The sequence below is a fragment of the Babylonia areolata genome, chromosome 19, assembly GCF_041734735.1.
Source record: "Babylonia areolata isolate BAREFJ2019XMU chromosome 19, ASM4173473v1, whole genome shotgun sequence".
Classification (NCBI taxonomy): domain Eukaryota; kingdom Metazoa; phylum Mollusca; class Gastropoda; order Neogastropoda; family Buccinidae; genus Babylonia; species Babylonia areolata.
The window spans coordinates 48041264-48064712 of record NC_134894.1 but is presented as its reverse complement, the minus strand read 5'-3'; the positions used below and the strand labels follow the sequence as shown (position 1 = coordinate 48064712).

Below are 23449 nucleotides of genomic sequence, written 5' to 3'. Positions count from 1 at the left end.
ATGCATACACACATGCATATGGACAGACAGAGAGACTAACACACACACACACACACAACCCCCCCCCCCCCCCCCCCCCCCCCCCCCCCCCCCCGACCCCCCCCCCCCCACACACACACACCCTCAGCCTCCCCCCCTCCCCCCAACACCCTCCATATCCCCACACCCTACACAGACAGGCAAAACAGACTGACCAATGATGCCGGACCCGATGATGGAGTTGATGAAGTTGAAGGAGGTCATGGGTATGGAGGTCCTCTGCTTGCCGTCCCCGCCCTTCTCCTCCACCAGCTGCCGCATGTCGCTCACACTGCTCGTCTCCGAGAAGTCAGACGTTGTCTGCAAGCACAGAAAGAGAGAGAGAGAGAGTGTGTGTGTGTTGGTTTATAAAGCCCCTTGAGTGCCGTAGAACGTATCACGTTCGTGCCGAGTGACCCCAAGGGAAATGACTCTGGGAGGCTGAAAATCCTCACAGTTTATCTAGAGTTGGTTTAAAGCCCCTTGAGTGCCGTAGAACGTATCACGTACGTGCATAATGACCTCACTGGTGACGTCATCAGAAAAAAGGGAAATAAATAAGGAAGGCTGAACATTCTCACAGTTTATCTAGCTAGAGTGGTATATCTCCAGACCTTTATCCTCAGTTTCCGGCTAATTGTTTCGGATACGGTTTCATGACATACGGGCGCAATAGCCGAGTTGTTTAAGCATTGGACTTTCAATCTGAGGGTCCCGGGTTCAAATCTTGGTGACGGCGCCTGGTGGGTAGAGGGTGGAGAATTTTCCTATCTCCAAAGTCAACATGTGTGGAGATCTGCTTGTGCCTGAACCCCCTTCGTGTGTATACGCAAACAGAAGATCGAATGCGCACGTTAAAGATCCTGTAATCCATGTCAGTGCTTGGTGGGTTATGGAAACAATAACATACCCAGCATGCACACCCCCGAAAACGGAGTATGGCTGTCTACATGGGAGTTTGAAGGGGGAGGGGTTAAAAACGGTTGTACACGTAAAAAATCCACTCGTGTACATACGACTGAACGTGGGAGTTGCAGCAAACGAACACAGAAGAAGACGAAGAAGAAGAAACACCACTTTCTCCTGTTTTCCCCCTTGGCACTGAAGGGGGTTTCAAAACATGATTCTGTTCTCAAAAGCAAGTAAAGACATTGCAAACACATGGAGCAGCAACAAGACGAGACTTACGGCGTGTGTTCTCGGAAGGGAGCACATGCACACAGCGAACACATAACACAGTATTTTGTATTTCTTTTTATCTCTGTGTGAAATTCGGGCTGCTCTCCCCAGGGAGAGCGCGTCGCTATACTACAGCGCCACCCATTTTTTTTTCCCCTGCGTGCGGTTTTATTTGTTTTTCCTATTGACGTGGATTTTTCTACAGAATTTTGCCAGGAACAACCCTTTTGAGGTCGTGGGTTCTTTTACGTGCGCTAAGTGCATGCTGCACACGGGACCTCGGTTTATCGTCTCATCCGAATGACAGTGGCAGTACTGTAAACAATATCAAGCACAGAGACTTCAGTTCAGTTCAGTTACTCAAGGAGGCAATACACGTTCGGGCAAAGCCATAGCATACCCTGCACCACATCTGCTAAGCCAAGCACATCGATGCCTGGACCAGCATCATAACTCAAAGCGCTTCGGCCTTGAGGGGCAAAAAAATGTCATCAAATAAATGAATAAACGGAGCGGAGTGGTGTCGACTAGAGTGGACTAGACCAGACTAGACCAAACTAAGTTACAGTGAAGTGGGGTAGAGAGGAGAAAAGCCGAGTCGAGTAGAATGGAGTGGAGTGAATTAACCCTTTAACCGCCAATCAATTTAGAGTACAAAATTCCCTTGTGGGATAAACACAAAAAAGACAGTGGCTAAGAATAGCTGGGGATTTCCTCTGCGATGTATAGAAAATATGGCCTATCCTACCACCGAACATCAAGAGCAGCAGGTTCATGGATAACAGACCAGTGAATGGTCACCTTTCAGTGACATGGGACCTCTTCCACGCCTGTGCATAAATGCGAGCTTGGCAGTGAAAGGGTTAAAGTGGAAACACGGTGAAATGGCGAGAGTGTAGTGTAGCGTAGCGTAGTGAGTACAGCAGAGTAGAATGAAGATGGGTGGAGTGGAATGGAGTGGAGCAGACTATACTACACTAGACTAAGTTACAGTGGAGTAGAGTAGAGTGGAAAAGTGCCGAGTCGAGCAGACTAGTGTGGAGTGAGGTGAAGTGGAGTGGCATGGAGTGTGTCGACTAGTCTGGACAGGCTAGACTAAGGTACAGTACAGTAGATAACAGCCGAGTCGAGTAGAACAGAGTGGTGTGGATGGGTGTAGAGTGGAGTAGAGTGGGGGGGAGGGGGTTAAAATGGAGCGATACAGACAACAGCGGAGTGGAGCCGACAATACTAGACCAGAGAGGAGTCAAGAACAATGGGGGGTAAAGCAGACCACAGCAGAGTAGCGTAGAAATCGTGTTATGTTACACAGTGTTAGAATCTCTAGGGAGAGCTGGACAGTACAAGGTCTTCAGAGAAGAAGCCCCCCCACCTTCCCTCAGTCAAGTGTTTCGGCCCTTAACTCCTTACACTCTAAGGGGGCCGGGCCGCACCCAGGTCATGACTCCTGGATGCCCTTGTATTGCCGCCTTTTCTTTTCTTTTCTATTGTTATCATATTGTATTTTGGATCATTTTCCTGTCACGGTAGATTTCTCTGCCTTCAACTCGAGCTGATCATGATCATAATCATGAAAAAAAGCAACAAAACAAAAACAAAACAAAGCAAAACAACAACGAAAAAACAGAAAGACAACTCTCGCAATCAAGCAATAAGAATAAAATCGTCGACACCATCATCATAACCTCCCCCCCACCCCTCGCACCCCCACCCCTTCGCCCACACACCCCTAAACACCCGCCCAGCCCCATCTCTCCTCACACACGCCCGCCACGTCATGCACCCACACAACCCCCCCCCCCCCCCCACCACCACCACCATCCTCACCCCCTTGTTTTTGCACAACACAAGGAAAAGAATAGCCCGCCATCATTTTCCCCTCCGCAAAACGCTCGGCCTGACCGGAAGCGGAAGTGAAGGGAGACAAAGACGTGTGGTGCCGCTGCACCCAAGTCTGGGTGAGAGAGGAAAAAACAACAACCCCGCCTTGCTGAATGAATAATGCATGTATTGTGGCGACGGCCACGAGTCAGCAGTCAACAGGCACAAGAATTTCCGGAAAGGAACGCAAAGCTAACACAGTGCTGAATGATGGATGACGATTAACACTTTCGGTTCGTGCTGGGATGTGCCACGCGACAAACACATCTTTATTAATACGTCTTCAGGCCTGCCTGTTGAAGAATCACATTCAGACACAGAATGACACGCACACGCACATGCACACGCACACGCACACACCCACACACATACACACACACACACAGAAGCAGACACATGCAGACACACTGACATATACACACGGACACAGACACAGGCCTACACATACACACACACACACACACACAGAAACAGACACACGGACACACGGACACACACACGCAGACACAGACACACTGACACATACACACACGGACACACACACACACACACACAGAAGCAGACACACTGACATATACACACGGACACGGACACAGACACAGACCAACACACACACACACACACACACACACACACACACACACACACACACAACAGACACACACACACACACACACAAACATACAAACACACTAACAGACACACACACACACACACACACACACAAACATACAAACACACTAACACACACACATACACACACACACACACACAAACACACACACACACACACACACACATACACACACCACACACGTCTAGTATTTGCAGTGCCTTTAATTAAGTAGAGACTACTCGAAAACGAAGGTTTTTAGATTTATTTCAAAGGATGCTTCCTGGTCCAGACAGAGAACACACACAGGACACCACCTACTAAACCCCCTTACTGACCACGCTGATCGCTGCGTCACGAAACCACAGTGACTTACTGTCTACCTCACAGTGGAGACCGCCACCATGTCTTTCCAGTGAGACTGCCCGCGAATCTGCCGACACCCAACACTTCGACACGAACTCATCGCAGACAGGGGGAAATGGGAGGGGAAACCAAAAAAATGAAGGGACAAAGAGTGCTGGGGTATGGAAGATCACAGAATCCGGGATTATTTGTTCCTGCGTTATTATTATTATTATTATTATTATTATTATTATTCCTCTTATGATGGATGGGAAGTGGATGGGAGGTCTGTTGATGTTGGAGACCACGTGATCAGGCTGTGCTCGACGCTTTCTTTCTGTCTTTCATAATACATTGCGGGGTCAACCAGGCCTGCGAGATCCAGTCACCTGCAGTGGAGGAGGGAGAGGAAGAGGAGGAGGAAGAATAAGACGAAGAGGATAAGAGCAGCAGCAACAGCAGCTCAACCACCACCAACAACAAAAACAACACGAGGAGGGGGAGTAGATGATGATGATGATAAAGAAGAAGAAGAAGAGAAAAAGAAGAAGATGATGATGAACAAGATGATGATGATGATATGATGAAGAAGAAGAAGAAGAGGAAGAAGAAGAGCAACAACAGGAGGTAGCAGAATAACAAGAAGGAATAGAACAAGAACAAGATGAAAAAGAAAAAAAAGAACAAGAAGAACAAGAACAAGATGAATAAGGAGGAGAAGATTGACCGACTAACTCCCGTTTACACCACAACCACTCAAGGTTTAGTAGGGGGCGTGGAGGTGGGGATGGGGGGGGGGGGGAGTAAGGGGGCGGGGGGGGGGGAGTGAGAGAATTCTGGAGAGAGTGACAGGGGAATCGATCCCGCGCCCTCAGATTCTCTCACGCTTCCTCCTGGACAGGACGCGTTACCACTTGGCCACCACTCCACTTGACAGTCAGTGTCAGGGGGTTTGAATCCACGACAGTCCCAGTCGTCATCCCTGTGACGCTAACCGCCTCTCTCCACCGTCCCGCTAGATGGCGTGCGTGTGTCGATCATGTCCCATCACCCACGCTTGCTGAAGTGGACAGTGCAGAGTGATTTCCCCTGGGAAGGGACGCGGCACTCTGACAAGTGCCTGGAAGCCTGAAAGCCCTCATCCTCAGCTGATGGTTGGCGCCTTCCACAGACTCGCTCCGGTGTAGCACCTAATTTTTTTTAACCCATTCGGTTTCTTTTTTAGCCCGGGGTCATTCTGGGTATAGCCTCAAATGAACCCCCCCCCCACACACACACACATACACACCTCCACACACACACTATTTTTTTTTCAATGTGAAATCAGAGGATGCGTAAAAGTTCTGCAAATGAGCAGGATGGTCTCAGCATCCCTGGAAGGCTCTTTCTCGCTTCATGCTCCCCGCTCCCCCCCCCCCCCCCCCCCCTCCCCCTCAAGACGGACTCCCCCCTATCAGGAAATTATCTCCTTTCGGCGGGTTTCGTTCAGCTGGTGAAAGAGGAAGGGGGTCATTCTGTGTTGGCATTTTCTGACCCCACCCTCATTACTGACGGACGCAACGGCCGAGTGGTTAAAGCGTTGCACTTTCAATCTGAGGGTTCCAGTTTCGAATATCGGTAAACGGTGTCTGGTGGGTGAAGGGTGGAGATTTTTCCGATCTCCAAGGTCAACATATGTGCAGACCTGCCAGTGCCTGAACCTCCTTTGTGTGTACACACACGCAGAAGATTAAGTACGCACGTTAAAGATCCTGTAATCCATGTCAGCGTACGGTGGGTTGTGGAAACAAAGAACATAACCGGCATGCACACCCCGGGAAATGGAGTGTAGCTGCCTACATGGCGGGGTGAATAAGCAAAACGGCCATACACGTCAAATGTTACGTGTCTTTGAGTGTGTGTGTGTGTGTCCGTAACTGACACCAGATTGAATGACACAGGAAACGAATGATGAGCGATGAAAGGCAGCAGTCAGTCGGCTCTACCCAGGCAGGCAGCCTGTTGTGCCAATAACTCCGTGTTTGTAAAGCGCTGAGAGCTTGGTCTCCGACCAAGGATAGGCGCTATATAAATATCTGTATCATCATATCATCGCCATTACCGTGAAAGAGGGGCAGCCCCTCTTTAATAGCCTGTATTTTATCTTAATTGATGGCACACTCAGACAGACATGTAACATTTTACGTGTATGACCGTTTAGTTTATTTACCCCGCCATGCAGGCAGCCATACTCCGTTTTCGGGGGTATGCATGCTAGTTATGTTGTTGATTCCATAACCCACCGAACGCTGACATGGATTATGATATGAATACTTATATAGTGGGAGATTACAGGATCTTTAAAGTTCGTATTAGATCTTCTGCTTGCGTATTCACACGAAGAGGGTTCAGGCACTTGCTGGTCTGCACATATGCTGACCTGGGAGATCGGGAAAATCTCCACCCTTTACCCACCAGGCGCCATTACCGTGATTCGAACCCGGGACCCTCAGATTGAAAGTCTGACGTTTTAACCACTCGGCTATTGCGCACGTCAAATTGAGGTTCATGTCCGCTACAATGTTGCGAAAGCAAGGGAAGGGGGTATGTCTGGGCTAGCCTGTACGGACACTTCTCAACATTACGATGCGGGGGTGGTCAGAACGACTACAAAGTTAGGTGGAATGGAAAGGGGGGGGGGGGGGGCCGAGTGGTTAAAGCGTTGGACTTTCAGTCTGAGGGTCCCCGGTTCGAATCTCGGTAACGGCGCCTGGTGGGTAAAAAGGTGGAGATTTTTTCCGATCTCCCAGGTCAACATAATTATGTGCAGGCCTACTTGTGCCTGCACCCCCTTCGTGTGTATACGCAAGCAGAAGATCAAACACGCACGTTAAAGTTCCTATAATCCATGTCAGCGTTCGGTGGGTTATGGAAACAAGAACATACCCAGCATGCGTTTCATAACAGAGCTGTTGAGCACGATTTTATTATATTTTATCTGAAACTCACCATGGGATATCATCATCATCATTATCGTCGTCGTCGTCGTTGTTGCTGTTGTAACCATCATTATCATCATTAGTATCATTAACGATACATACTTTGCGCTTATCTTCGGCTTCGATACCGAACTCTGAGCGCTTTACAGACACGGAATCAAATGCACAACAGGCTGTCTACCAGGGTAAAGCCGACTGACGGCTGCCTTTAGGCGCTCATCATTCGTTTCCTCTGTCATTCTGTCAGGATTCAGTCACGCGCGCGCATGCGGCACACACACACACACACACACACACACACACACACACACACACACACACACACACACACGAACATTATAGTGGGGTATTTCTTCACAGTTTTGCCACGGATAACCCTTTGGTTGCCGTGGGGATTTAGCCACAAGAGATCACAACCAGCTTGACAGAACCAGCCATACGAGGTTTCACACCATGAAAATAACCCCCCACCCCCTCCCCCCCAGCCAACCAACGCACTCGCTCTACTGCACCCCCTCCCCAACCCCTGCCAAAGACTTACAAGATCCTCGATTCAGCAAGTCTCCGGACAAGACACAAGACAACAATAACGGTCATTCCGCCTCAAATACACCGCCACCCACCCTCTCGTGCCACCCCTCCCACCTCCCCCGCCCCACCCTCTCATCATTTCGTCACGTAACCAATCTCCCAACCACCGCCAGCCTTTCCCCCTCCACCTCTCCCAAAGACGTCAGCTCTGGCAGCTAGCTGCAGCCTAGCCTGGCATGGCACAGCGGGCAGACTCCGGCTCTCCAGAGAAACAGACGGTGCCAGAACCCCGGGTATCGATCCCAGACCCGCTTGTGTCAGAGATGTGCTGAGAGACAGTGGACCCGGGGTTATGTAACACCGGGTGGATGGTGGTCGTGGGTGGTGGTGGTGGTGGAACCACGTGTGTGTGTGTGTGTGTGTGTGTGTGTGTGTGTGTGTGTGTGTGTGTGTGTGTGTGTGTGTGTGTGTGTGTGTGTGTGTGTGTGTGTGTTGGCTTCAGTATCAGTATCAGTAGCTCAAGGAGGCGTCACTGCGTTCGGTCAAATCCATATACGCTACACCACATCTGCCAAGCAGATGCCTGACCAGCAGCGTAACCCAACGCACTAAGTCAGGCCCTGAGATTTGTGAATACATTTTTAACAGAGCGCTGATCTTGTACTTTATTCCGTGTGAAACAAGGAGCCAATGGAGATGATGAGTCAAGAAAAAAAAACACAATGGATTTGCGGCAAGAACTGTAAACAAACGAAAAGTAAGAACACAGCTGACAAACGGGAAAAGAAAAGGACTTTCAGTTTCAGTTTCCTATGTAGGCGTCACTGCGTTCGGACAACCCCATACCATACGCTACACCACATCTGATAGGCAGATACCTGACTAGCAGCATAACCAACGCGCTTAGGGGGGGAAAAAAAACGAAAAGAAAAGAAAGAGGCTTGTAGTAGAACGGAGACAACGAACCATCAGTAACGAAAGGAAAGTGAACCACATGAGCGCAGAACGATTTACGGGACAGTATCGCCCCGACAGTCTGCTGAGCACGGACTTTGGAGGCCACGTACAAAGGCAATATAGTTTGTGCAGTTATGACATAGATAACAGCTTCAGTGTTTTACGTGGCCTCTCTCACCCTAACCCATCTTCCTAACTGGCAGGAAATCGAACAGTCTAGGACGTGAAGGGGGTGCTGCGGCACGCACTGTCGCCCCTGCATGTACTGTCGCCGGTGACAATACGTACAAACCTCACTGCTTATATAACATTGTCACCCTGCACATATTGTCGCCGGCAACAATGCGCGCAGACCCTTACTGCATATATTGTCGCCAGATACTTAGAGTAAAAAACTTCAATGTAGAAATGATGGTAGTATTATCATGATCACTGTGATAAAGGATTTTGTGTTGAGAGAGAGAGAGAGAGATGAAGATGCATTTTATTTCTAACGGAAATAGAATATGCAAGTAATTGCTTTTTATCATCCAACCCTCAAACAGGAAAATGTCAAAAAGAAATGACATGAAAAAAGACCACAAGAAATGAGAAAGTAGTAGCGTAGCGTGATTGAAAAGTTGTGCCCTCGAAGATAACACACACACACACACACATTCGCACGCACAAACACGCAAACATGCACGCACTCACACACACACACACACACACACACACACACAGTGTGTGTATTCAGTGGTGTGTGTGTGTGTGTGTGTGTGTGTGTGTGTGTGTGTGTGTGTGTGTGTGTGTGTGTGTGTGTGTGCGTGCGTGTGTGTGAAATGGAAATGCAATTTTGTATTTCTTTATCACAGTATTCTTGTATATATATATATATATATATATATATATATATATATATATATATATATATATATATATGCATTTTGTTGTTGTTGTTGCTCTTCTTCTGCTTCTCTCTCTCTCTCTCTCTCTCTCTCTCTCTCTCCCCTAAATTTTTTCTTCAATTTTTTCCCCTTCTCTTTAATTATTATTATTTTCATTGATGGCTTGATGTAAAAAAGCAATTGTTGCTTATTCAATTTACCATCATGAAATAAAATCTTGACTTGACTTGACTTGACACACACACACACGCCAAATACACCCCCTTCCTCTCCCACCATTTACCCCTTTTACATAAACACGAATGTACTCCCAAACACACACACACATACACACGAAATACACGCGCACACATACGCTCACACAAACAAGCACAGAACAATATCATACGCGCGTGCGCACACGAACACACGCACACAACAAAAAAAACCCATAGAAATGAAAAACAACGACAACACACAACTATGATAAGAACACTGGCCCAAGTGCACTTCGACTGTGCAGTACTTTGGTAGTGGCACATATTGCAGAATGGCGACAATATGTACAGTGAGTGTCTGCACATACTGTCGCCGGCGACAATATGTACAGGGCGACCATACATGCAGTAAGGGCTGCACATAATGTCGACGGCGACAATAGATGCAGGGGCGACAATAGATGCAGGGGCGACAATACGTGCCGCAAAAGGGGCTGCTTTGCCATTCCATGCCACGCTCCCTGGATGACTGGATACGCGAGCTGTAAAGTAATGGACTGGTCACCAGCAAAGCTGTATTTCAAAACACACACACACACACACACACACACACAGATACACATACACACACACAAATACACATACACATACCACACTAACAGACATACGCACCACACACACACACACACACACACACACACACTCTCTCTCTCTCTCTCTCTAACAGACACGCACACCTCACACACACACACACACTAACAGACACACGCACACCTCACACACACACACACACACACACACACACACGCACCTCTGTCAAAATGGGACATATGCCTGTGTATTTTGTGGTCATCACTCGCGTTTGCAATGATGTAGGTAAGTGATTTTACAACACAGCTTTGGTGTTTCATTCTGGTCACTGTTAATTGTCTGTATGGCATTTGATTTGTGGCTGTTATGTCAATGGTTTATGGAAGATTCTGGGTTTTTAAAAATCTTCTGAAAAGAACCCAACTTTAATATTTCAATCGCCAGAAAGTTTGACTGGACAGAATTTCTCCACATTAACAAGACGTACACAATTACAGTGCGTGCGACGGAGCAGTGAAAGTTACTGCCCCCCACCCCTCCCTCTAGAAAGTTCCCCCCAGCAAAACTGCTGTCTGAACAAATACACATCGGCATCACGCAGACAACGGTTCCTAAATTAGTGCAAAACGTTCAATATACAGGGTTCACGGAAAATTCAGGATCGCTTCGAAACTATTACAGCTGTCTTCTTGGGAGAATGGTGAAATGGGGTTGAAATTCCTGCAACTGAAACGGCAGTTTATACAGTCAGTGTACTGAGCATCACACATAACCAGGTGTATACAGCCAATGTAATCAGCATCACACATAACCAGGTATATACAGTCAGTGTACTGAGCTTCACACATAACCAGGTGTATACAGCCAGTGTACTGAGCATCACACATAACCAGGTGTATACAGCCAGTGTACTGAGCATGACACATAACCAGGTGTATGCAGCCAGTGTACTGAGCATCACACATAACCAGGTATATACAGCCAGTGTATTGAGCATGACACATAACCAGGTGTATGCAGCCAGTGTACTGAGCATGACACATAACCAGAGGTGTATGCAGCCAGTGTAATCAGCATCACACATAACCAGGTGTATGCAGCCAGTGTAATCAGCATCACACATAACCAGAGGTGTATGCAGCCAGTGTAATCAGCATCACACATAACCAGAGGTGTATGCAGCCAGTGTAATCAGCATCACACATAACCAGGTGTATGCAGCCAGTGTACTCAACATCACACATAACCAGGTGTATGCAGCCAGTGTACTCAACATCACACATAACCAGGTGTATACAGCCAGTGTACTCAACATCACACATAACCAGGTGTATACAGCCAGTGTACTCAACATCACACGTAGGTGCTTTCTTGCACATGCACTTCCAGTTTTTTTTGTTTTTTTTTTTAAACAAAAAAAGACCATAGCTTTCGTTCGTAAACCATTAAATAACTAACTTTTGGCAGAAACATCGGTTTTCAAAAACCCGATCTTCAAGGTGTTCATGGTGCATGTGTGTCTGAAACAGCCGTCAGCATTTTAAATAAAAGGCCAGTGGTTGACCAAATGTATGATCGTCAGTCGTGTTCGACTATGACCGTCAGAACAGCACAGGAGGTAACTGCTGTCCCGACTATCTGGGCTAGAATTTATTAAAAGGGGAGAGTGTCTTACCCAAGTTACATCCCCACTCTCTCGGCCAAGAGGGTTTTAGGACAGTTGGCGTTGGGATGGTTCCCAAAAGCCAACTAGCCCCCAAGGCTGCGGCACTAAGAGCCAGTGCAATTTTGCTTCCTGGTTTAAGAGTCATAGTCCTTCACAAAAGACTAAGCTGTAAATGATTTCCCATTGCAATGGATAAACCAGCTCTCACTTTGCTATTGGCGCAACTGTAAACTTATGTCAATCTGTGAAATAAAAAAGTGTTGGGTCTTCATCAAATACACCCTGCATTTCGGTTGACCAAATACACCTAGCAAAATTCAATATCTCTCCACAAACATTTCATGTAAACACAGCAACTTTCATACTGTGGTCCTCAACTTTTTGTGATGTCTGTACTTGATATATATCTCTCTGTCTGCTACTAGGGCCTGCTGTCCATTCTTGTTTGAACACGTCAGTTAACCTCTGTTTGGACTGCCCGCCAGAAAATCATTTTGTATTCCCAGCTCCTCGGGCTATCCAAACAGAGGAGAAAGCAGCGTGAGGCTGAAATATTCCCGATACTGGTTGCCAGGCATTTTTTGTGTCCGTTGCCGTCAATCATGTTGGGGGTTCTGATGGAAACAATGATATCGAGGCACGCAAGAAGATGGAATGTTCCGATACTTGATAGTCTTTGGAGACCCGAATATGAGAGAGAGAGAGAGAGAGAGAGAGAGAGGCAAAGAGACAGAGATAGGAACGGAGACTGAGAGAGATTCCGAGCGTGTATGGTAAATATTTATGTACAAAGGGCTATTTGTGTAGGAAGAGAGAGAGAGAGAGTGTGTGTGTGTGTGTGTGTGTGTGTGTGTGTGTGTGTGTGTGTGTGTGTGTGCGTGCGCGCGCGCGCGAACGCGTATGTGTGGACGTATATCTGTGCATACGTGCATGTGTATCCATGCAAAACTTCATCGCACGCACATGTGCATTTTTAACATACGAACAATACAAGCATTTGCGTGTAATTTTTGTCAGTCAGCGTTTTCTTTTTGCTATTGTTTACTTTCACTTGCGTTTCCCGTACTTGCATTTTACAGACAAACCTCAAAATTATTTGGGTTAAAACTTTTTTTTTTGTCGCTGTCAATCCCGTCTCACCACGCCTTTCAAACAAACACTGTACCAAACATTGGCCGCATGAATGTTCCATTTGACAGGCACATTTTGCATCGGTAAGTTTCAGTTTCACTTTCTCAAGGAGGCGTCACTGCGTTCGGACAAATCCATACACGCTACACCACATCTGTTGAGCAGATGCCTGACCAGCAGCATAACCCAACGCGCTTAGTCAGGCCTTGAGTGCATGCTTACATATTTGTGTACCTATGAAAGGGGATTTCATTTTACGTAATTTCGCCAGAGGACAACACTCTCGTTGCCATGGGTTCTTTTTCAGTGCGCCAAGTGCGTGCTGCACACGGGACCTCGGTTTATCGTCTCATCCGAAAGACTAGACGCTCAGTTTGATTTTCCAGTCAAACTTAGGAGAAAGGGCGAGAGCGGGATTCGAACCCACACCCTCACGGACTCTGTGTATTGGCAGCTGAGCGTCTTAACCATTCTGCCACCTTCCTCCTCGGTAAACGACAAGCAAGTTAAAGACAAGACAAGACAACACAACACAGCACAACATAGCACAATACAGCACAGCACGACATAACATAAGATATAACTGGCACAACACAACACAACATAGCACAACACAACACAGCACAGCACGACATAACATATAACTGGCACAACACAACACAACATAGCACAATACAACACAACACAGCACGACATAACATAACATATAACTGGCACAACACAACACAACACAGCACAGTACAGCACGACATAACATAGGATATAACTGGCACAACACAACACAACACAGCACAATACAGCACAGTACAGCACGACATAACATAGGATATAACTGGCACAACACAACACAACACAGCACAACACAGCACAGTACAGCACGACATAACATAGGATATAACTGGCACAACACAACACAACATAGCACAATACAGCACAGTACAGCACGACATAACATAAGATATAACTGGCACAACACAACACAACATAGCACAATACAGCACAGCACAACACAGCACAACACGACATAACACAATATATAACTGGCACAACACAGCACAACACAGCACAGCACGACATAACACAAGATATAACTGAATGATCTCAAACTTAAAAGACATTTAGCCAAGGGGCGGTATCACAACATAAAGTTCTCAACATGGAAACATGATTGTAAGAACATATACAGTAAATGTACGACGGAAGACACGAATGCAGAAGCGGTGCACACATCTTTTCATGCGTCCACACTGCACACACAACACGTAATATAATCTTAGATATATAAAAAAACCAGAAAGAATCAACATATTTTGATCCTGTCTCCTCAGATTCTCTCGCTTCCTACGCGGACGCTTCACAACTAAGCCACCACTCCGCCATGGCTATTCCCTCCACAGACAGGCTGTGAGGTCAGACTAACAGATGCTGTTTGACTAATGTTCTGGATCTATTCATCCAGTACCTTGACCCAAGTGCCAGTCACAGTGACGAGAGAAGACAAGACAATGCATGACAAGACATGACAATACATGATACAAGACATGACAGTACATTATGTGACAAGACATGGCACAAGACAATGCATGACACGAAATGACAAGACAAGACGTAACAATGCATGACAGTGCATGACAAGACATGACAAGACATGATGTGACAACACATGGCACGACAAGACAATGCATGACACGAAATGACAAGACGTAACAATGACAAGACAAGGTATGACAATACATGATATGACAAGACATGGCAAGACAATGCATGACAATACATGACAAGACAATGCATGACAATACATATGACAAGACATGGCAAGACAATGCATGACACGAAATGACAGGACAAGACGTAACAATGACAAGACAAGACAATACACGACATGACAAGACAATACATGATATGACAAGACATGGCACGACAAGACAATGCATGACGCGAAATGACAAGACAAGACAAGACGTAAAAACGACAAGGCAAGACAAGACAAGACGAAATTCTTTATTTCGAGGATAACAGAGAAGCATTGGTGTGCTTGTTTTGTACCCATTCCCCGCCCTGCACAGGGTTTACACTATAACACAACACAATACATCCCGCACAAGGCCATGCACACAGCAACGCTGGCAAAACCAACAAGGGGTGCCTTGGCGAAAAGAACATGTGTGTGTTGTTGGTAAAACGACCATGGTGACAACATGACGGTAAAAGAAGGGACGGTTTTGTTGGGGTTTTTTTTAGAACAAAGCGTAGGCAAAACGAGACGTAGGCAAAACGAGACGTAGGCAAAACGAGACGTAGGCAAAACGAGACGTAGTGGAAACGACACGTCGGGGAAACGAGACGTAAGTGAAACAAGACGTATGTCAAAGGAGACGTAGGCAAAACGAGACGTAGGCGAAACGAGACGTAGGCAAAACGAGACGTAGGTGAAACGAGACGTAGGCGAAACGTGTGTGGTGTGGTGCCTAACTATTTATAACCACACACACACATTTCCTCCTTCCCTCTCTCCGCTGCGCCTCACCCACCCCCTAGCTTTTCACCCCCCAACGATCAAATCCTCTATTGTCTAATGTAGTGTCCCTCCTCCCCTGCCCCCCACCTCCCACGCCCACCCCGACCCCCCCTCTCATTCCTGTTCTCCTGTCCTCACGGGCAATGGGGATATGACAGGACACGCTGCTGGCATGCCACTTTCCTGGCCTGGTTTCTATTCCCCACCCACCCCTGCCCCCATTCCCTTCACACAATAAACACACAAACGCATGCACGCACACACAGACACAGATACAGACACACACACACTCGAAACACATTCATAATGACACACATACAAACACACACACACACACTCTCTCTCTCTCTCTCTCACAGACACACACAGAGACACAGACACAGACGCACACAGACCTCACACATACATACATACACACATAATGATACACACACTCTCTCTAAAACACACACAGAGACAGACATCTACACAGACACCTACACAGACACACAGACACAGACACACACAGACACACACATATACACACACACACATAATGGCACACAGACACCTACACAGACACACACACAAACACACACATACATATACACACACATAATGGAACGCACACACAGACACACACTCACTCTCTCTCTATCTCTCTCTCAAACACACACAAACACAGACAGACACCTACACAGACATCCACACAGACACACAAAGACAGGCAAGCAGACAGAAACAGACACTCGCACACACACACACACACACACACACTGAGACACATACACACACACACACATACACACAGATACACACACACACACACATTACACAGACACATACACGCACACACACACACACGCACACGCACACACACACACAGAACTGTCAGTCTGGAAACAACAGTACCACTTATTGATCCAAGTAGATCGCGCTCTGCAGAGCAAGACAGTCGGTGTATCATACCCCCCCGTTGGTTATTTTTTTCCTCTGGGGTAAAATCTGGCGTGACAAGATTATTAACCCTGACGTCTATGCTGACTAGCCCGATAGTACAGTTGAACTAGTCAGAGCTGACTAGCTCACTTAACGAGAAAGCTTGGTCCTCTCCATTGAACGATTTCTCTAAAATGCGAAAAAGCGTGGGGACATTATTTGTATTTGTGTTTCTTTTAATCACAAAAGGTATCTCTGTGTGAAATTCGGGCTGCTCTCCCCAGGGACAGCGCGTCGTTATACTACAGAGCCACCTCTTTTTTGGGGGGAGGGGGAGGGGATTTTTTCCTGCCTGCAGTTTTATTTGTTTTTCCTATCGAAGTGGATTTTTCTACAGAATTTTGCCAGGAACAACCCTTTTGTTGCCGTGGGTTCTTTTACGTGCGCTAAGTGCACGCTGCACACGGGACCTCGGTTTATCGTCTCATCCGAATGAATAGCGTCCAGACCACCACTCAAGGTCTAGCGGAGGGGGAGAAATTATCGGCGGCTGAGCCGTGATTCGAACCAGTACGCTCAGATTCTCTCGCTTCCTAGGCGGACGCGTTACCTCTAGGCCATCACCCCACCATTAAGTTAAATGGCATGGGGTGGCGAGTCAGAAAAGGCCAGCCCAGAACCCCCCCCCCCCCCCCCCCCTCCCCACTCCGCCCCCTTCCCTTTTCATTAGTTTCATCAAACCCGTACAAAGTGGGGGGTAATTTTTAACAAGGGGTGTCGATTTCGACTAGCCACGAAATGATACTGGAGGTCAGTTCGAAGCTAGCTTAAAATGACCCCCCGGGGTTCAAAACCAGCAGGGGGGTGGGTATTTTGAGGCTGTTACACCGTTGTGTTCTGGCAGCAGAGACACAGAGAGGAAGGATCCAGAGGAAGGACGTGACATGGCTGCCTGCCCCCCCCCCCCCCTTTTCCTCCCCCCCCCCCCCCCCCCCCACCCCCACAGCCTGACAGCCTTTCTCTGGCTGTCTGCTAATGGCAGGAAAATTAACGTCACTTGGTGTTACGTTGCCCTGCACTGAATGATCAAAGACATCAGTTAAAGAAAAGGTGAAAGGTCCCACGGCCATCAGGGCAGTGACTGCATATCCACTGCGTCTAGAGTTCGGCATACAATACAATACAATACAACTTTATTCATCCATTTGGAAATTAAATTGTGCATCCACAGGCTCGTCACTCACACTTCACAATATCTCAGCCAACAGCCAAGTCCAGCACACTCGCAACATGGTAAATGCTCCACAAAAGATAAAACAGCAATGCATAGAGCTAAATACACACAAGCAAGTAACACAATACAGCCCGCACATCCCCCCCCTCCCTCCCCCCACACACACCCAAGTTCCCTTACCCTCCAAAACACACACACACACACACAAAGACAGGCAGACAGACAGAAACACACACACGCACACACACACACACACACGCACGCACGCACACACACACACACACACACACATAGACACACACACACACACACACACACACACACACACACACACACACACACACACACACACACACACTTTGTAAAATAGCATGAATATAAAGAAACACAATATCAGAACAAGAAATGCTTCTATAAAATCATTATGAATTACAAACATGTAAAACATCAACACTAATATTGTAAAACCCGTGACTGACAACTGCACTTGGTGAGCCCAGTTCTCTTCCGTCCACACCTGGGTGGAGTCAGGAAAAGCCGGAGTGAGGGGCAGTGAACTCACGTCAGTTTTCAGCCTCAGTTTCTCATGGAGGCGTCACTGCATTCGGACAAATCCATACACGCTGCACCAACATCTGCTAGTCAGATGCCCTGACCAGCAGCATAACCCAACGCGCTTAGTCAGGCCTCGACTGCATGCAGATATTTACATGTACCTATCAGAGTGGATTTCTTCGACAGAATTTTGCCAGAGGACAACACTCTCGTTGCCATGGGTTCTCTTTCAGTGTGCCAAACGCGTGCTACAACACGGGACCTCGGTTTATCGTCTCATCCGATTGACTAGACACTCAGCGATTTTCCAGTCAGACTTGGGAGAAAGGGCGAGAGCGGGATTCGAACCCACACCCAGACCCTCTGCCAACTCCCTCCTAAATTCACATCCACTGTGTGAGCCAGTTTCATCGCTTGGGTCTAACTTATTGACAGTTACACCTGACTAAATGCCCTACGTTGACGGAACCACGCTATTGGTCAGTTCCATACTACACGCAGTTAGTAGCGGGTTACGACCATACTAGGCTCTTCCGTCCGAGCAATGCAACTGGCTCCAGGGCTCGACATAATCTTCTCCTTGCGCCGTCTTGACCTTCTGTAACTCCAAGCCAGGTACCCGTTCTCAGTCGCGCGGAGTGAGGAAAAATCGTAGTAAAGCGCCTTCCCCCAAGGACACAGCACCATGCCGAAACGGGTCCTCGAACCCTGATCACTGGTGAACACTGATCACAAGTCCAACAACGTCTGTCCGATTCTGTCACAAGCTGCATCAGTTCTACTAAAAAAATTATCATAGACACCAAACTGTTTCCATTTTCCAAACCAATGTCGTCAAGAAAGGAATCAATAGTACAACAATTCGCTGTTTACCTGTATAATAAAACACTGAAAACTGACAGTGCATCAACTCGTTAATTATCATCAGTTTTGCGTAATATAATGTTACATTTTTATCTATTTTATTTTTTTCAATTACTGATCTGCATTTTCCTAAGTATGACTGTTGTTTAGGATTGTTTCTTCACACTTCTCCTTTCGCGAGGGGCCACGGTCTTTACTGAATAAATAGACTGTCCGTATCCATGTCCGTATCTCTTCCCTGACAGTCTGACAGCTTTCCTGGTCCCTGGCTGTCTGCTAATGGCGGATAATGGCGGCTGTCAGCTATCGTTGTTGTGATTTCCTTGGAGGCGAGCCGAGCCGCCCATAATTTACTGTGATTTTTTTTTGGTGTGGAATGACTGCTTGATTGCTGTCATTTTGAATGTCCCCATCCGCATGCCAAAACTGCATTGTATTGTCTTGTATTTATTGTCTTGTATTTATTGTATTTATTGTATGCATTGTATTGTATTTATTACTTCTTGTCACAACAGATTTCTCTGTGCGAAATAGGGGCAGCTCCTCTTCGAGAGACACCAGTGATGCGCCACCCATATTTTGTTCTTCTGTCTGCAAGTGTATTTATTTTACTATCAAACATTTTTTTCTGCAGAAATTTTGCCTGGGACAACTCTTTCGATGCCAGGGACAACCCTTTTGAATGCAGTAGGTTCTTTAACGTGCGGTAGGTGCAAACTGCATACTTACTGCACACACGGGACCTCGGTTTATGGTCTCTTCAGCAGAACTAGCGTCCACACCACCACTTAAGGCCTAGCGGAAGGAGTGGGGAGGGGCGGGGGTGGGGGTGGGGGAATCCACGTGAAGGACTGAGAAGAACAGTTCGTTCCATACAACTGGAGGCAAGATTGCACTGGTTCCTTGTGATGCAGCCTTGGGGGCTAGTTGGCCTTTGGGAACCATCCTCAACGCCGACTGTCCTTAAAACCCTCTTGGCCGAGAGAGTGGCGATGTAACTTGGGCAAGACACTCTCCACAATAATCAAATCCTAGCCCAGATACTCGGGACAACAGTTACCACCTCTGCTGCATGGATGGTTATAGTCGGACAAGACAAGACTATCCTACATTCTGGGCACAGGCAGGAGAAAGGGCACTGACCTTGTGATTTCCTTTTGTCACCACTCTGGCGGCATCAGCAAACGACAGGGAAACTCTGGAAGGTCTCCAGGGACCATGGGTCAAAACAGTCAGTTTCCAACCCCTACTCCCACGCCCCACCCCTCATAGGGAGTCTAACTACAATAGGTATTATTCCAAGATCAATGGGGCGTTGACCTCAAGACGTGACCTGCACGCTGGGTTCATGCGTGGGTCGGACATCTGCTCTGTGTGTGTGTGTGTGTGTGTGTGTGTGTGTGTGTGTGTGTATCTGTGTGTGTGCGTGTGTGTGTGTTTCTGTGTGTGTGTGTGTGTCTGTGTGGGTGTGTTTGTGTGTGTGTGCGTGTGTGTTAAATAACCCCAAAACATTAAATAACAAAAAAATTCATGAAATAAAAAATAATAGATACATAAAATTACTACTACTGATAATAATACTACTATTTATAGGCGCAAAAGCTTGATGAAGTCTACTCTAAGCGCACAAAAAAATAATAATAAATAAAATAAAATAAAATAACCAAATATTTTTTATAATAATTAAAAAAAAAAAAAAAAATTAATAATAATAATAATAATAAAATAAATAAATAAAAGTCAAGGTCCACTGTAGGCACGATATTCTGACTGGTTGATACGGGTAATTATATAACACCTGTCCTCAGTCGAAGACCAATCTCTGAGCGCTTTACAAACACGGAGTCATTTGCACAGCAGGCTGCCTACCTGGGTAGAGCTGACTCACAGGTAACTGGCTGAACGCGTTCATCATTCGTTTTTCGTGTGATCATTCAGTCAGGCTTCAGTCACGCGCGCACGTGCACACACACGCACGCACTCACGCACGCACGCACGCACGCACACACACACACACACACACACACACACACACACACAGCTCAGATTTTCTCTAACCAATGAGTTCAATGGCCTTCATGGTTTCTTCAGACATCTTACACAGCCAATAATCTGCTCGCTTGAGAAAGTATTGATATGTTTGAGTGTCATTACGGTCAAAGGTGCCCTTCCTCAGATAACTCCACTCCACACACACACACACACACACACACACACACACACACACGTATGTGTGTGTGTGTGCACAATGGCCTGCTTTCATCCTCGAAAACAAAGAGAGAGACAGACAGACAGACAGAGACAGAGAGAGACAGAGACAGAGAGAGAGAGAGAAAAAGTGAGAGAAAAGTGGGCGTGTTCATCGGGTAAGGAAATAATGGAAACCAAAAGCAAAGCATACAAACAATTTCACACCCACCCACACATTTTCTTTGTACAGCTTTGTAATAATCCAGCTGTAAATTATAGCATAATTATAGCATCATCTTTGACCATCAGTTTCTACAATCAGCAGTTACTGACACACAGAAGAAAAAAAACATTATCATGTTGTCGCGGGATTTTCACAGCCAACATTTACGACATAATGTGAATGCATCTCACACTTTATGTGGCTACTGCGACATGACATGGGATTATGATATAATGTGTGGGAGCGGCGGGGAAAAACCGCAATCAATCATTCATTATTTGTGGGAGTGTCAGCATTCATATTTCAGGAAGGAAGGGCAACCATTTTTAATTTTATTATTATTACTTTTGTTGTTGTTTGTTTTTGTTTTCGTTTCAGAATCAAGCGCTGTCAGTGTGATAAGACTTTCTGTGGGCTATTTGCACAATATGGCCCCAGAGAAAACGTGACAGGCAGAGTTTTAGATGTTTCTTTATTGTGGGGACGTGGGGGTGTGGGAAGATGGTTGTGGAGGAGGGAGGGTGGGAGAGCCTGGGAAAGGGTGTAAGGGAGTGGGGAAGACTCCCCCCCCCCCCCCCCCCCCAAGAAAAAAAAAACCCACACAAGAATATCATAAAAGAAAAGAAACCATTTACAGAAAGTTTATCTCCACACAGTCAACACGTCAAAAAAGAATAACACCCGAATCAATACCACGTCCACTTCAAAGCTATCTGAAGTGAAAGATACAGACTAAAGCGTAAAGGCACCATCGTCTTTTACGGCAGTTGGATCAGAGAATTCATATTAAGCTCCGCCTTCGACTCGGCACTGGGCACTTTGTCCTTCCTTCGTCGCTTTCAGCCTTCCCCGACCTAAGTCGGATACCCAGTTCTCACCCGGGTGGTGGAGATGAGAGGAAAATCGGAGTAAAGCGCCTTTCCCCCCAAAACACAACACCATGCTGACACGGGGCCTCGAACCCTGATCACTGGTGAACACTGGACCACATGTCCAGCACCTAACCGGCGCATCCTGTCTGAAGTTACGTTCACTGGTATGGAAGATGAGAGAGAATTGAAGTTACGTTTACTGGTATGGAAGATATAGAGAATTGAAGTCACGTTTACTGGTATGGAAGATATAGAGAATTGAAGTCACGTTTACTGGTATGGAAGATATTGGGAATTGAAGTCACGTTTACTGGTATGGAAGATATAGAGAATTGAAGTCACGTTTACTGGTATGGAAGATATAGAGAATTGAAGTTACGTTTACTGGTATGGAAGATATAGAGAATTGAAGTCATGTTTCCTGGTATGGAAGATATAGAGAATTGAAGTTACGTTCACTGGTATGGAAGATATAGAGAATTGAAGTTACGTTCACTGGTATAGAGGATATAGAGAATTGAAGTTACGTTCACTGGTATAGAGGATATAGAGAATTGAAGTCATGTTTCCTTGTATGGAAGATATAGGGAATTGAAGCTACGTTCACTGGTATGGAAGATATAGAGAATCGGAGCTACGTTCACTGGTATGGAAGATACAGAGAACTGAAGTTACGTTCACTGGTATGGAAGATATAGAGAATTGAAGTCACGTTCACTGGTATGGAAGATATAGAGAATTGAAGTCACGTTTACTGGTATGGAAGATATAGAGAATTGAAGTCACGTTTACTGGTATGGAAGATATAGAGAATTGAAGTCACGTTCACTGGTATGGAAGATGTAGAGAATTGAAGTCATGTTTACTGGTATGGAAGATTAGAGAGAATTGAAGTTACCTTCACTGGTATGGAAGATATAGAGAATTGAAGTTACGTTCACAGGTATGGAAGATATAGATAATTGAAGTCACATTCACTGGTATGGAAGATGTAGAGAATTGAAGTCATGTTTACTGGTATGGAAGATTAGAGAGAATTGAAGTTACGTTCACAGGTATGGAAGATATAGATAATTGAAGTCACGTTTACTGGTATGGAAG

At 46.4% G+C, this 23449-nt stretch overlaps 1 protein-coding gene across 4 annotated transcripts in view; it reads right to left on the bottom strand.

Moving 5' to 3' along the window:
* The window catches only part of LOC143293783 (putative sodium-coupled neutral amino acid transporter 11), a 159195-nt gene that overhangs the window by 56086 nt on the left and 79660 nt on the right, over positions 1–23449 (bottom strand). For all 4 annotated transcript variants that reach the window (XM_076605020.1, XM_076605019.1, XM_076605021.1 and 1 more), the window contains one exon: positions 195–339. In XM_076605020.1, the coding sequence (XP_076461135.1) occupies positions 195–339 (145 nt within the window). The remainder of the gene's footprint in view (positions 1–194; positions 340–23449) is intronic.